The sequence below is a fragment of the Macrosteles quadrilineatus genome, unplaced genomic scaffold (genome assembly GCF_028750875.1).
Source record: "Macrosteles quadrilineatus isolate MER2022 unplaced genomic scaffold, UCM_ALF_1.0 Scaffold_5__1_contigs__length_97177068, whole genome shotgun sequence".
NCBI lineage: Eukaryota > Metazoa > Arthropoda > Insecta > Hemiptera > Cicadellidae > Macrosteles > Macrosteles quadrilineatus.
In genome coordinates this window covers 74,732,046-74,749,791 of record NW_026542598.1, presented here as the reverse complement: position 1 = coordinate 74,749,791, position 17,746 = coordinate 74,732,046, and the positions used below count along the sequence as shown (strand labels likewise).

The window sequence follows — 17,746 nt, the reverse complement described above, 5'->3', positions numbered from 1 at the left end:
TAGAAAAATCAAATAGCTAGGTTAGATTCCATTTAATATTTTTATTAACGTCTGAAATGTCGCTAACTGTCAAAACAATCAATTCAAAGGGAAGTTCACATAAAGAAATAAGGCTACATAAAAAATACAATTATACATGTTTTCTCGAATAAACTGCAATTATGTACTTGAAGAAAACGCTCGTTTGCTAATATTATTTATAGACTATTTTTAAAAGTATATTATAAGTAAACATATTCTATACTTACATAAGACGTTCCCAGTTGACATTATCCCCGGCTGCTGGCGGCTTGACGTTCGACCTGTGAACAGAAAAAAAGATATTAACAACAAATAAAAACGGTTTAAAACATCAACTAAGATTGTGAAAACATGTTGAACATTTAGGCAAGTGCGTAACCATTGACTAAACACCATGCAAGATGATCCAACGATGGAGAAATGACAAATTCTATAACACTTTTCACCCATGACCAAATTACAGGAGGGAAGTCAAAGACCTATAAAGTAAGCAGAATGTTGCATCTGCAGTGGAATGTTCCGGCAGAGCGAGCGGCTGAAATGCTGAAATGCTGCAAGTCATAATGCCTCCCGTTTGTGAATGATGTTTCCGCATTTCAAGAAAAATGTCGTTTCAATCAAACTACAGTGATTGCATGTCACACCAATTCCAAAACTATGTTTTGTTTTAACTAAAGGCATTTATTTTGCTAAAAGTCTTGGATTTTAAGTACCTAGTAACAAGAGTTTTAAATAGCCTACTTATTTGTATAAAACACTTACTCGTCGAAGAGTGGCTATGTTTTGAGGGACACTTAAAAGTTACATTCAATCAAAATTCTACGAATAAAAATGTATTTTCCCATTAAATATATAATTTAACGTACTTTGAAAAAATGTAGTAACAGAAGTATAAAAAGTAACAGTAAACGACTAATACAATTTAACAAGATCTTATTTTTTAACCAAGTATAACAATCATAACATAAAAATGAAAACAAACGTCATGTGACAGGTGGCGATTTAGAAAGGAAATCAGGAAGCCTTTCGAAAACCCCCATATGGCAATTAAAATACAACCAAAATGCACCAAAATGAATAGTTAAATATTTTACATGTTTCATTTAATTAGACTATTTCAATAAAATTCCCAACAATAAAGTAATACATCGGGGGACGGCTAGTCTTGTAGTTACAGCGCAGACCTCGTGTTTCAATGGCCCGAATACAAATCCTGACGATCGCCTATACCTTATCACGAATATTTGAACAGAAACGGTATGGATAAAAAAATAAACAAATGACGTAATTGGCCCGAAAGTAAACATGATTTTATTACTAAAACCATAAAACGGAACATAAAAGAAAGTCCAAACCAGCTGAGGCTATTAGAAATATATTTGGACCAGTGACCTCATTTGTTTACGTTCATGATCTAAACAGTGTTCGTTCTAATCGTGGTTGTATTGGGGAGCGAGCTGGTCTAGTGGTAGAGCGCAGGACTTCGGTTCTGAGGTTCCGAGTTCAAATCCGCCAAATCACTAATGGATTTTATCTAAGTGATAATGCCGCAATCCCTGTGAGAACAATCCTGGGCTTGTCTAGCGTCCTAGGGGGGGGGTTTATTGTATTTGTTATTTTATATTGTGTATGAAATTGTCATTAACCCTCCTAAGTAAAAAAACTTGCTGTTCGTCTGATAAACTGTTCCAGTTTTAAGTATATTCCACCTTAAAACGCTAAGTATGCTTTCATTAACGTATGGAACCATCACACGTTGCACGTTGAAGTTTGCATTAAAAAAAATTGTATATTTTTGTGAATTACAAATACACGTTTTGCAATTCGAAAGTATTTTTACCATTTTGATTAGCATATAATTCAACGAGTATCTGCCCTGGGCGTTGAAGCAGCAAGGGCTGTCTGACGTCCCTCGCCACGGTACAGCGACTGATGTAATAGCGACAACAGTTCAATACGACCGCGACTATACAGACGACTGACTTCTATCTGACTAAATCTTATCGTCTTGTTTGTTCTTTTTGTTTTCTTCCCCTCACTTATGCACAAGAACCGAGAAAAAAAACTTTTAAATTCCTTTTGGATTTGGAGATATAGCCTCTGGATCGTTATTGAACATAATTACATTCATACTTTACGATCCAATTTATTTTATACTGGAGACATAGGTTTCTACGTCGAAACGTTATCGTCAGTCCTTTGTCTCAAAGGTTAGCTTAACTTTTAGTTTTCCATATCTTACTTGAGATATTGTCAATTTGGTATAAATTTGTACAAACATTGAACACATATAAATATTTACAAGGACATAAATGAAAACAGCTTAGATACATGGACATTATCTTCTTTATCAATCCTAACCTCTGAGGTTGAGATGTGGTGACTTTTACTTCTTTTAATTATTGTAAATTCCGTTATGGTTTTAGTTAGTTTTTTGAAGAGTTTTAGGGTTGTAAATAGTTAATTGTCAAAAAAAAATACTGGTGGCAATTTGTTAGGAGAAAATTAAACAATTTAAGGTAAAGCGGTTCAAGCTGTCGTACGTTGAGTATATACCCAAAATGGTACCCACCTTTCTTGTATCCAAATCCGAGAAAAACTGTTTGGCTAGAATTAGAATACAAAGTATAAGTAGGGCATAATGATTGCATTTTCTACTTATACAATGTGGCTATAAAAACGACGGGTTTGCAAATAATCTTCAGTTAAAAATAAAATAGTTTCTGAATCATAATTGCTAACGATTAATAGTTGTACATTGGTAATCTACTCCTATACATCGAATTCTTGTAAAAACATTTTTATATGTAATCAAAAATATCATTAACATTTAGTTGATTGAAACATGGGGGAAATTAGAAATCTTCTTAAAAACATAGCCTACTACTAAATGTTTTTTTTTATCCATGTAAGCCAAGTGTTAAGGTTAGGAAATTGCAAAGATACTCTAGAAACATTGGAATTAATTTTTTTTTCAAATGTCAAACCCATTCTACTAGATTGATTACTCAAAGTAATACATTACATCCAAGAATATTGTAGTTTCGCACAGTTTCCTACTACTTAAAATCTTTACCTTGCTATAAATTCCGCAGTAATAGCGTAGAAAGTAATTCTACCGAAGACCACGTCTAAACGGTGCGTATTGGAGTGAGAGTGTGTACTCGACCTTTGGAAGTCATCAGATAACAATATTGGTAGACTATCAGATCCACGTAGTCTGGTAGGCCTACCGCTTCCTATATACCATTATACCACTATACCACTTACATTGTCCGGTCGCGCTCCAGCGGTTGTCCTAATGCTCCGAGCTCACATCCTCTGGAACCCAATTAATGCTGCATTGCTATTGTTTTCTCGTCGTTGAATCAGTTTTATTACTCCCAATAGCAGACGATGGAATCACAGCTGGGATTAAATCGACCTAAGATTGTTGGTTACTCCTTGACCTTGAAATTTGATTCTGTGATTTGTATAGAATACTGGCCTGTACTGGCTTGTACGTATCGGTTACTGTTAAGATACGTCGGTTGACCGTGGCATTGGGTTTACTAATGAGTGTAACCATTTAGACATCCCATCTATGTGGACAATCTGTAGCCAATTTTTTGTTAAAAAGAACGTAATTGTGTGAGCCAGTCACAGAATGCGCTAGTGACTAAAACTCTTATTTTCTACCTTATTTTTTTGTTGCTGTCCAAGTTGATGGGTCATAACAGTTGCTAAAGCTTACAATAAGTAATTCCATTAGTTTGAATTGGTAAAAAAGATTGCGTATTCAACAGAAACCAGTAATTTAGATCAGCACAATCTGTAGGTGGCTCACATCAACTACGATGATTAATAAATATGATGGTACAAATTTAACATGGGGATGGAATGTCTAGTGCAACCTATAGTGAAAAGTTTATATTACTAGTGTAAAAACGAATTCGGCAGGATTTTAACGTTTACAAATTGTGGCCTGCAGTTTTTAAAGTTATTTAGATTCGACCTACGAGGTAAAATGTGCTACTAAGCTTTCTTTATACATAAAGAGTGTCTGGTTTATTTTATTTTTGTAAGTCAAAAGGAGTTGCAAATATGAACGTTATACAGTAATGTACGACCTTTCAACCTACAGCTTACGTAAATGCTTTGATTAGAAAACTATTTTCGAACCTCTTGCGTACTTAGAGTACCTTATACCAACCAAAGTAATGAATCTTTGATCGAAGTTTCTATAGAGATAAACACGAACTATACACCGAAGTCTACAATGACAAATGAACCATGGAAAAACTTTTGCTTGGGGAAAAAGATAATGATTTCCGATTATGATCAGCTAGTAAAAGCTAACGAAAAACATTAGGAGAAATGTTTAATATTATTAGTGTTTATAGTATTTTTTGTAAATGGTCCCTTTATCTAGATTCTCTGCTAACATTGAGTGTGGAAAGCGTAGCGCTCAGGTCGTAAGGTTAACGAACGCACTTCTTGGTTCTTGGCTACTTTCTCCACGGATTAATTTTAATTCGACAATAATTTCGCTTATTACTATCGTAAGGTTTTTAGCGTTGGTAGTTCTCTATATAGAGAAAGCTATCCAAGCCTGACAGACTTATCCTTTACTATTATCGAAGTAGAAGAACATACTTACTTTATTTTCAATGAAATGGTGACCATCCAAAGTAGGTATTTTAAGCCAAGTATGAATGGAGATGAATGTAGGATGAGTGGCGTGATCTTGTAGTCTTGTTAGGTACTACAGCTTAATATGGGTCCCGAACCACTGGACCACCTAATGACGACACAACTTGGCGTCGTCAGTATATAAGTCCAAACTAAACCACAAATAAGCATAATTGGAGTATTCAAGCTAGTTACTATGATAAAATTAGTAGAGTTTTTAGACAAAAAAGTATTGAACACATAATGACGACACAACTTAGGTCGTCAGTATTTAAGTGTAACGCTTGATAACAAAACTAACAACAACGAAGAATAATTGGAGTATTAATCCGCAGTACTATCCTGATAATTGGACCAATTCGTATATATCAAGGCAAAAATGTTGCTCAGATTCCACTATAAACTAGGTCCCTTAGTTGCCATTAGCAGTATGGGCTATTAATTAACAGCTGTGTCTAAGGAATGTCGGCCTTAGTCACTAACAAGACTACAAGATCGCGTCACTCATCTTACACTCATCTCCATTCATACTTGGCTTAAAATACCTACTTTGTATGGTCACCATTTCATTGAACAGTATTAACAAAGTACGAAACTATAGTATGTTCTTCTTTTAATGAAAATTTAGGAAAATACCTTAGTATCCAGTAGTCGATGGTATTGGTAAATAAAGATCAGTTAAACAAGTATTAAAATTGTTTAAAGTTTATGACATTTCACATTACCTTTTACTATTTACTTGTTTGTTCCTCAGTCCTTGTTTACGCGAATCCTCTTTAAAAGGGTTTTACGTTGGCTACGTTTTTACATTGACTAAATATATACAGTGTATACTGTATAGTCAATGGTTTGGGTGTACAAATGTTCTCGTGAGTCCTATGACGCCAAATTTGGTAATCGTGTTCTCTACCTAGCCAAAGATACTATAGTAGAATAATATTCTGCCAATACAACTAAGTTGAAGACATAATTGGTGTATTCAAGTTAGTCTCTATGATGAAATAATTGGTGACATTTTAAGGCCATAAAAAAGACTAGACACCTACTGACGACCCAACTCAGCGCCTACGGAATTTGTGTATACAGCTTAGTACCACAACTAACCAATACCGCAGAGGAGTCCAATCGTAGTAACACAACTAAGGATAATTGGAGTATTCAAGTAAGTCTCTATGATAAAATTAATAGTAACGCTTTTGGGCAAAAACAAATATTTGACACCTTAATTAATAATGACACACAAAAACAACTCAACTGTTGTAACGCTTAAATCAAAACTAACCATAACTAATCATAATTGGCGTATTCCAGTTCCCATGACAAAGTAATTGGTAACTGACCAAAGCAATAGTAAGCGATAACGAGTCACGTGACCAACCCGAGTGTAATGAGAATGAGATAACGGTGAAATGTTTGACCATTACAGCCTGGGACTGGGACTGGAAATTACTGTGACATTGCTACTGGATTAATCTGTTACCATTCCCCAGCGCTTTGCTGTTCCAGATCTTCCTTTGTCATTAACGACACTCCGGCGCTCCAAATGTTTGACGATTAGGTTTGCACTAGTGCTTGTTAACTGCGACTGAATATTGTGTCTACCAAGTTCATTATGTCAGGAAATATTTACTTTGATTATTAAAAGTTAATGTTTGCATTTTGCTTGTTAATTGGTTTAACTTTTTAAGACTACAAAAAGAGGCTTTGATAAGAATAAACCAATGTAGATGATACATGGCGAGTAGTTTTGGGTGACTAAAGGGTTGACGAATTAATTTGGGGAGGGAGAAATGCACAAGTTAAATATTATAAACGTGAGAAAGGAACCTTTTAAAAGGTTATCTTCGTTTCTAGTTTATGAGATCGCAACATTCAAGAATTTTGAGAATGAACATGTTAATCCATACAAGTCAAAATTGATTTATAAAGAACTGTTTTGTTCATAAAGGTCATTCGATTTCTGGAAACGATATTTGATTAATTTATGTCACCAATGTTTTTAGTACAATTATATAATAAGCCATAACATGAAAGAAAGTTAGTTTCTACCTACAAAACTCTTAAGCGGACTGGTCTGACTTTTACTACACAAAGATAGATTATGAACCTGACCAACATTTAGATGAACGAACATGAATATCCATACTAGGAAAAAACGTAGCGGGGGTTATTTTACCCCCGCCGCAGCAAATTTGCAGACTAAGCGAATTTCCATTTCCCTGATTTTATTGTTACTAAAATATTTCCTTAATCATGTTAGATATATTTATTCCACAATTAAATAACATTCGGTTCAAAACGAGTTCTTGGGAGTTTTGGTTTGTCGTTACAGGAGAGGAAAACAAGTGGTTTTTGTAAAATGTGAATACAGTAGTAGCTTATATTATGTAAAATGAAATAAAATTTCCAAATTTGTTCAAAATATATCCATAAACGACCAAACTACAACAGTTTACTTTTTCTCATGACATTTCCTCGAAGTGCTCATCTTCGCGATCGCGACAATATTCAGTGACATGTATGTATCTGATATGTATCTTAAATGGCGACCGCGACTATTTTGCATCTCTATTGTTTGTTGAGAGAAGTGCATTTATTTTGTATAGTATGAAATAGGAAAGCTCGTTCTATCTGAATATTATTAGTTTAGCGGTCGTTGGAAAGAAATTAAATGTTGACAGACCTGTTTTTCAGCAGATGATTTTTCGGACACCTGTTGTTCGTTGTGTACTTCTTTCCGTTTTTTATAACTTGTGTGGTTAGTTTTCAAGGAAACCTATAAAAGTATCAGTGAAAAATGTTGATTCACAATCTAGGATAAAAAGCTTTTGAGAAATGAAAGCAGAAAATTATGTTCTACCTAATTCATGGAGTGGTGTTGGAAATAAACACAAAGTAGTGAAAATAAACAGTGAGTGTGATCCTTTTATTATTATTTTCATGTAGAGAGTTATTTTCCTGAACAATTTGGCATGTAGCTTATATTATGTATAAGCTATTGTATATTATGTATTAACATGGTATAGTTGAAAAAGTAATGTTTATATCCCCCAAAAAATAGTCAGCGCTAAAGATAATTAGCATTAGCACTTCGTTTAATCTACAGTTTTCGGGAATTTTCTTCGTAACTAACTATACAACAGAAAATATTCTCCCCACACAAGAGACCTATTTTCCCCCTTGCAAGGTGCACCTACAGCTTGATTTACTTAGGTTTCTAAATCACCGTATCATGGCATTATAACGCAGCTTAAACTCGTTGGTGATTGCCAGGATCTGAAGTCGGGTCTGGAATGATTCATCTCAACCACTACTTGCACAACAACAGCTACATGTAGATGTAGGGATCGAGCTGGTATATTTTTATTTTCTGTGTATTTACGCCAGTGGCATTTCTCACGTTTTGAAAGGGAACGGTCTAAACCCTGGTCTTGTGGTGTCCGGAAAGATGGGGACGAGGAAACTTAGGGACACGGAAACTTAGGGACAAATCGGGTTTTGAGCCGAGGGGGAGGCAAACAGAGGCTGACTAAGCTCTGAGAACGACTCTTTAAATCGACTCGTTCTCTATTGTTATTGTACCTAGGTCTAATTGTAACTACGACTTGTTGTATTTATATCTAGTTGTATCTCCCCTGTAGTGCTTAGGGGCAACAGATTTAGTACATTGAAGTGTTTTTGAAGGGTTATTTTACTAATCACGGATTAAACTCGAATTGTAAATGATTATTCAAGCATACATTTTTTAAACCAGAAATACACTTGAATATTTCCAAAACAATAGCTTCAACTTCGTGATGATGTTAAAGCCTCCAATTTATGTTATACGACCGTGAACATGGGTGAATTTATCTCGTTTGTATTATAATTTAGGTCTAATTTATTCCTTCGTCAGTGTATACTGATTGAAATATTTATATACAAAATAAATATTGAATAGTGTGAAAAAAGATTGAAGACAACAAACAAAGAAAAGTAACAAAGGGTAGTTTAGCAAAAATTGTAAACAAGCGTCGTTTTGCAGACGAGGTATATAAAAATCTGTAGGTTTATATAAAGTTTTATTTTAAAAGTGTTACAAACGAAAAAATTGTAACAATTGTAACGAACGTACGTAATTATATTTCAAAAAATACATTGGGCTATTTTCACCAATTTAGTGAATATAAGAAAAAAAGAGTTTAATCCTGTGGCGGATCCAGCCAAAGGATCCCTTGGCCAGAAATTCTTTAACTATCGGGTAATATAATGTAACACATTTCGCTTTATTTTTACAAAACCTTGTAAACCGATTTGAACAACTTAAAAATAATCACTAAATTTTCGTTGAAAATATATGTCAAAATATTCAATCTTGATCATGCAGTCCTGTAATTTTCCCAGAGTAGACCGCGTAAAATATTGTCTTCTTAAGCGTTTCCGACAAAAATGACAGCGGATCAGAAATTCAAAGAAAAAATGTTCATCAGACATGAAAGTAACCAAATACACCATGATCCGACGCAATGTGCAAACAAAAATACAATTTATTTCATAACGTTTATCGTAGGCCTACACAATCACAAAAATATTTGAATTTTAAACTAATTACGTCAGCATATCTTAACAATGTGTCATTATATTATATTCAGTAATATGGTTGCATAGAATGCGTTTATATTTTCTGTAATATATATTTAACTAACCCAAAATGTGTAAACAAGAATCTAGCAAACCTAGGCGATTAGGCGGATCAATCGGTACTTGACTGACTTTTAACATTAACTGTTAAAAATGGCTGGTTTAGGTACTGTTTGGAAATATTCAAATTATGATTTTGAAGTCAAATCCTGTTACTGTAGCTCTCTGTCAACTGAAACAGGAGAACGATTCGTTCTAAAAGAGTCGTTTCAGAGTGTAGTTCAGCTAATCTCTCCTTCCCCCCCGGTCGAACCCCTATTTGGCCCTAACTTTCCGTGTCCCTAACTTTCCTTGTCCCCATCTTTCCTAAACTCGGTCTTGTTATCTAACGTCGGCCTTTTTGTTAGATAGCATCATTAATTCATAGCCCAATGACAATGGCGTCTGGGTCTGGAAACGATCTCGCTTGGATTCGAACCAGCGACCTTCAGATTTGTAGGCGAGCACTATAACCACTCAGCTACCCAGACAACTAGATGTGATATATGACAGAGCGTGGACCTTCGGTCTCCTAGGTTCCGGGTTCAAATCCCGCTAATAATGAACCACCTTTTAAGATATCGCGATCCTCTAAGTAATGAATAAGTTCCGGGCTACATTTTATCACCCTACAGACATCAACATTTCTCGCAAAACAACTCGCACACCTTGATAATCAACATTACAACATCTCACTTAACCCATCACGAATCCTGCTACATCAACATCCTCAATTTCGCGACAGAAGTGTGATGACTGCAGTAAAATCACCGACGCCGGACACCGACTACTGATATTGTGACATTGCGATATTGCGATATTGTGATCGCGCCATTAACCCCGTCGTTGGAATGATGTACACCGCAGTTAGCGAGGGGGATTATACACATTTTATCTGCATACTCGATACAAATGGCATCGCACGATTCTACGATTCTTACATTTTCTGAATAAATTCCTTTTTGTAGTTTAATTTGAAAATATTTTAATCAATGTTTGAATATGATGTGAATTGGTATATTTTGGCGCAAGGTGTAATTTATTTTATTTCCTACTAAACTGTTTATCATAAGTCCTTGTAAGATCAATTATTGAAATTGAAATTAAATTTAATGCCGCGATGCCACCGCACAGTGACGACGCCATCTTGTAAGCGACATACTCGTTTGTCACCCGTATGGCTCCTAACGGATATGCCCATTTATAATCTATGGTTTGAGTGACTTAAGTCACGGCCGCGGGCCGCTGCGACCAGCCGCTCATGCGACTTGCGACCTCTGCACACGACACACGACACACGACACACGACACACGACACACGACACACGGCACTCGGCAGTCGGTACTTGGTGTCGTCTAGACGAAAAACAACGAGTCATAAGTCGACGTGGTTTCCAAGTTCTCGTTGTTAGGAGAGTTACAAGTACTGTTTTGATTATTTCGTTCGTGTCAAATATTTCCACATAGCTCTTTTTTACACATAACCTGTGGGTTAACTGAGCCTAATTAATTATGTGGTTTTTAAACATACTCAGATACAAATATTTCAATAAACACAACTCTTATGCAAAGATAATTAGATTTGTAATCTAATTGAAACAACTAGATCGAGTAATAAGAATATTTGAAAGTTTAATGTAAGGCTATAATGTCTTGCACTTCTTTCCTGTGAGTGAGTAAAAGTGAGAAAAGTTCTTCTTACAGTGAGAAAAGTAAAATATAAAAATATAATACAAGCTTAGCGATAGTTACTAGGTACCTACTACGTTAGTTAGTGTTAGTACTTAATTTTGGCTAGCTTATATTTCAATCAACCTTCTGTATTTAAATAAGAGTTTAGACACGTGTTTTAGCTTGTTTCAACACATACAAATGCTATCAGCTGTTTGGTATCATTAAACAACGTGCCTCTCTAGATTTTGACTTATCTTATCTCTCATCAGTGTACAAGATTGTACCGTGATTAGGATGTGCATAGAAATAATCTACACATTATAGAGATGTACACCTATTTTTTCATCGACCACTCCTTATTGCATTGTTTCTACTACGTAAAACTGTACTACGTAATAAACAAATTGGTTCTCAGAAGGTATCAAGTTGGCTGGATGATGAACAGTTTGTCTCGCGGATGCAAGAACTCTAGGCGAGCTAGGGGGAATGTTGGTAATTTTGGTAACATTGATACTCAAAGGAAAATTATAACTGCACCTATCTAAAATCGGTCACTGTTAGGAAAAATAGCTATTTTAATTTTCCTTAGCAAATATTAGCTGCACTCAAAAGTAAACACAATTAAAACTGTTGTGTCAAACCAATATAAAATTTAAGGAGTGTTCAAAAAATTTGAAAATGTTTTTGAATGTTTCAACAATTATTTATTTTAGGCTAATATAAAATAACAACAAAAATAAGTAAAAGAGATCGATGACAATTTAACAATAAGGAATGCGGTGTATTATTTAGAAAGTTAGTTGCATTTTTTAATTTTATTGTAAAACTCGAGACTTCTGAGTTTTTGCGAATATAATATTGTTTTTTTTTTATTGAAAAGCTTTTAGCTCACTTTTGAAATGTTATGCAATTTACACCTGGTTAGCATATTTACTAGTTGTCTTATGACAAGATGAAACCACGAATTGATACCTATCTTAAGTTTTACAATCGTTTATGGCACCACACAAAACAAAGATAAAACATACTACACGAAAAACCATTAATGTTACACATAACAAAGCCTCATACCGATAGTTTGTAAACAGGACTTTATCATTAATTTATCATTCTAAAAAAATATGGAAATTGGAATAATTGATTGTGTAATAACTCTGGGCTCAAAGCCATTTACGTATGTCAACATTATTTGGATCTTAGTTGAGAATTCGTTGATAAAATCTAAGAAGAATTAGTTTAAGGAGTTAAATAGTTTCCTGAAGTATTTTACCATTCACTGTGATTTTACCTGTATTTGCCGAAATGTATAAGAACTATTGTAATATAATAGTTATTATTGGTAACATAAGTTTTAAACCTCCATCATGGAAAAAGCTGTAACCACGGATAAGTATTCGTGGCTGTAACCAACCATTAAATGAAATTAACATATTTCGGTGGTCATCCTAGAAATAATATTTTTCCATAAAGTTTTTCGGATTGGAAAATTACTTCCAACATTCCTTCTGGCAATCGGAGAACAAGCTCACATTCAATACTTACAACACAAGGAGCACTACGACACAGGACAGATGCTCCATGGTCCTAACGTCAACTCCACAACCACAGCGTACTGAGACTGAGCACACTGGAGTACATAAACCTACCACCACCACGACCTTGAACCTGCCTCAGTTATCAGACAATTTGTATACTTACAACACAAGGAGCACTACGACACAGGACAGATGCTCCATGGTCCTAACGTCAACTCCACAACAACCACAGCGTACTGAGACTGAGCACAACACTGGAGTACATAAACCTACCACCACCACGACCTTGAACCTGCCTCAGTTATCAGACAATTTGTATACTTACAACACAAGGAGCACTAAGACACAGGACAGATGCTCCATGGTCCTAACGTCAACTCCACAACCACAGCGTACTGAGACTGAGCACACTGGAGTACATAAACCTACCACCACCACGACCTTGAACCTGCCTCAGTTATCAGACAATTTGTATACTTACAACACAAGGAGCACTACGACACAGGACAGATGCTCCATGGTCCTAACGACAACTCCACAACAACCACAGCGTACTGAGACTGAGCACAACTCTGGAGTACATAAACCTACCACCCCCACGACCTTGAACCTGCCTCAGTTATCAGACAATTTGTATACTTACAACACAAGGAGCACTACGACACAGGACAGATGCTCCATGGTCCTAACGTCAACTCCACAACAACCACAGCGTACTGAGACTGAGCACAACTCTGGAGTACATAAACCTACCACCACCACGACCTTGAACCTGCCTCAGTTATCAGACAATTTGTATACTTACAACACAAGGAGCACTACGACACAGGACAGATGCTCCATGGTCCTAACGTCAACTCCACAACAACCACAGCGTACTGAGACTGAGCACACTGGAGTAAATAAACCTACCACCACCACGACCTTGAACCTGCCTCAGTTATCAGACAATTTGTATACTTACAACACAAGGAGCACTAAGACACAGGACAGATGCTCCATGGTCCTAACGTCAACTCCACAACAACCACTGTGTACTGAGACTGAGCACGACACTGGAGTACATAAACCTACCACCACCACGACCTTGAACCTGCCTCAGTTATCAGACAATTTGTATACTTACAACACAAGGAACACTACGACACAGGACAGATGCTCCATGGTCCTAACGACAACTCCACAACCACAGCGTACTGAGACTGAGCACAACACTGGAGTAAATAAACCTACCACCACCACGACCTTGAACCTGCCTCAGTTATCAGACAACTTGTATACTTACAACACAAGGAGCACTACGACACAGGACAGATGCTCCATGGTCCTAACGACAACTCCACAACCACAGCGTACTGAGACTGAGCACAACACTGGAGTAAATAAACCTACCACCACCACGACCTTGAACCTGCCTCAGTTATCAGACAATTTGTATACTTACAACACAAGGAGCACTACGACACAGGACAGATGCTCCATGGTCCTAACGTCAACTCCACAACCACAGCGTACTGAGACTGAGCACACTGGAGTACATAAACCTACCACCACCACGACCTTGAACCTGCCTCAGTTATCAGACAACTTGTATACTTACAACACAAGGAGCACTACGACACAGGACAGATGCTCCATGGTCCTAACGACAACTCCACAACCACAGCGTACTGAGACTGAGCACAACACTGGAGTAAATAAACCTACCACCACCACGACCTTGAACCTGCCTCAGTTATCAGACAATTTGTATACTTACAACACAAGGAGCACTACGACACAGGACAGATGCTCCATGGTCCTAACGACAACTCCACAACCACAGCGTACTGAGACTGAGCACAACACTGGAGTAAATAAACCTACCACCACCACGACCTTGAACCTGCCTCAGTTATCAGACAATTTGTATACTTACAACACAAGGAACACTACGACACAGGACAGATGCTCCATGGTCCTAACGACAACTCCACAACCACAGCGTACTGAGACTGAGCACAACACTGGAGTAAATAAACCTACCACCACCACGACCTTGAACCTGCCTCAGTTATCAGACAACTTGTATACTTACAACACAAGGAGCACTACGACACAGGACAGATGCTCCATGGTCCTAACGACAACTCCACAACCACAGCGTACTGAGACTGAGCACAACACTGGAGTAAATAAACCTACCACCACCACGACCTTGAACCTGCCTCAGTTATCAGACAATTTGTATACTTACAACACAAGGAGCACTACGACACAGGACAGATGCTCCATGGTCCTAACGTCAACTCCACAACCACAGCGTACTGAGACTGAGCACACTGGAGTACATAAACCTACCACCACCACGACCTTGAACCTGCCTCAGTTATCAGACAACTTGTATACTTACAACACAAGGAGCACTACGACACAGGACAGATGCTCCATGGTCCTAACGACAACTCCACAACCACAGCGTACTGAGACTGAGCACAACACTGGAGTAAATAAACCTACCACCACCACGACCTTGAACCTGCCTCAGTTATCAGACAATTTGTATACTTACAACACAAGGAGCACTACGACACAGGACAGATGCTCCATGGTCCTAACGACAACTCCACAACCACAGCGTACTGAGACTGAGCACAACACTGGAGTAAATAAACCTACCACCACCACGACCTTGAACCTGCCTCAGTTATCAGACAATTTGTATACTTACAACACAAGGAGCACTACGACACAGGACAGATGCTCCATGGTCCTAACGTCAACTCCACAACAACCACAGCGTACTGAGACTGAACACAACACTGGAGTACATAAACCTACCACCACCACGACCTTGAACCTGCCTCAGTTATCAGACAATTTGTATACTTACAACACAAGGAGCACTAAGACACAGGACAGATGCTCCATGGTCTTAACGTCAACTCCACAACAACCACAGCGTACTGAGACTGAGCACACTGGAGTACATAAACCTACCACCACCACGACCTTGAACCTGCCTCAGTTATCAGACAACTTGTATACTTACAACACAAGGAGCACTACGACACAGGACAGATGCTCCATGGTCCTAACGTCAACTCCACAACAACCACAGCGTACTGAGACTGAACACAACACTGGAGTACATAAACCTCCCACCACCACGACCTTGAACCTGCCTCAGTTATCAGACAATTTGTATACTTACAACACAAGGAGCACTACGACACAGGACAGATGCTCCATGGTCCTAACGTCAACTCCACAACAACCACAGCGTACTGAGACTGAGCACAACTCTGGAGTACATAAACCTACCACCACCACGACCTTGAACCTGCCTCAGTTATCAGACAATTTGTATACTTACAACACAAGGAGCACTATGACACAGGACAGATGATCCATGGTCCTAACGTCAACTCCACAACCACAGCGTACTGAGACTGAGCACAACACTGGAGTACATAAACCTACCACCACCACGACCTTGAACCTGCCTCAGTTATCAGACAATTTGTATACTTACAACACAAGGAGCACTATGACACAGGACAGATGCTCCATGGTCCTAACGTCAACTCCACAACAACCACAGCGTACTGAGACTGAGCACAACTCTGGAGTACATAAACCTACCACCACCACGACCTTGAACCTGCCTCAGTTATCAGACAATTTGTATACTTACAACACAAGGAGCACTACGACACAGGACAGATGATCCATGGTCCTAACGTCAACTCCACAACAACCACAGCGTACTGAGACTGAGCACAACACTGGAGTACATAAACCTACCACCACCACGACCTTGAACCTGCCTCAGTTATCAGACAATTTGTATACTTACAACACAAGGAGCACTATGACACAGGACAGATGCTCCATGGTCCTAACGTCAACTCCACAACAACCACAGCGTACTGAGACTGAGCACAACTCTGGAGTACATAAACCTACCACCACCACGACCTTGAACCTGCCTCAGTTATCAGACAATTTGTATACTTACAACACAAGGAGCACTATGACACAGGACAGATGATCCATGGTCCTAACGTCAACTCCACAACAACCACAGCGTACTGAGACTGAGCACAACACTGGAGTACATAAACCTACCACCACCACGACCTTGAACCTGCCTCAGTTATCAGACAATTTGTATACTTACAACACAAGGAGCACTATGACACAGGACAGATGCTCCATGGTCCTAACGTCAACTCCACAAGAACCACAGCGTACTGAGACTGAGCACAACTCTGGAGTACATAAACCTACCACCACCACGACCTTGAACCTGCCTCAGTTATCAGACAATTTGTATACTTACAACACAAGGAGCACTATGACACAGGACAGATGATCCATGGTCCTAACGACAACTCCACAACAACCACTGTGTACTGAGACTGAGCACTGGAGTACATAAACCTACCACCACCACGACCTTGAACCTGCCTCAGTCTGATAAGACGTGTTCATACGTCAATCAGTGAATCACAATACTTGTGATGATTACGCCAGTAATGCTAGGAACGTGCTGATATCGATAAGGCACTCTTTGCTCTCTCCTTGCTGATTCCCTTGGGGAAACTCAATGGGAGAGCAACTGAAGTAAAAGTTGCAAAAGCCGATGCAAAATCTTCCTAGAGATTTCGTGATAGCTTCCATAAATGTTCTTTTCCAAACCGTTTTAAGCTGCGTTTAGCAACTAACTCGTTACGGTTATACATTGCTTGACAATTCAGCCATTGATTGGTAAGAGACAAACGTGGAAAAAGGTGAAATAAAATATTGTTCATAAGAATGAAATTTTATTCCAACGATTTTCAATTTCATACCAAGACGTTGAACATACGATCACAACCGCGCACCGTATACACCATTTACTCAACACAAATGTTGTTGCCCGTTCGTGAAGCTGGTCTAGTCATGTTGTAGGTTGTAGGTTCCTCCCCATTTGAAACCGGTATCAGATTCTATATCCCGAAAAGCTTGGCAGTTGTATTCAACTACACATTGATGTAAAGATACCTGCATAACTCATTTGAAAAATTATGGCAGGTAATCAGCAACTAATAAATTAAAAACAATGGTAAATTTATTTCGAAATGAAAAGTGGTTACATCATAAACTCAAAATTGTATTTCTGTGAATTAGTTACGATTAGACTTAACAATTTCTTCTTTTGT

At 37.9% G+C, this 17,746-nt stretch overlaps 1 protein-coding gene across 6 annotated transcripts in view; it reads right to left on the bottom strand.

Moving 5' to 3' along the window:
* LOC128995288 (uncharacterized) overlaps positions 1-17,746 on the bottom strand; it is a 99,753-nt gene that overhangs the window by 42,390 nt on the left and 39,617 nt on the right. For 2 of the 6 annotated variants that reach the window (XM_054420255.1, XM_054420259.1), the window contains exon 2: positions 249-302. In XM_054420255.1, the coding sequence (XP_054276230.1) occupies positions 249-302 (54 nt within the window). Of the gene's footprint in view, positions 1-248; positions 303-783; positions 803-12,567; positions 12,624-12,885; positions 12,938-13,041; positions 13,094-17,746 lie in introns of those variants that run through there. The other 4 variants (XM_054420257.1, XM_054420258.1, XM_054420256.1 and 1 more) reach the window with 4 other exon arrangements.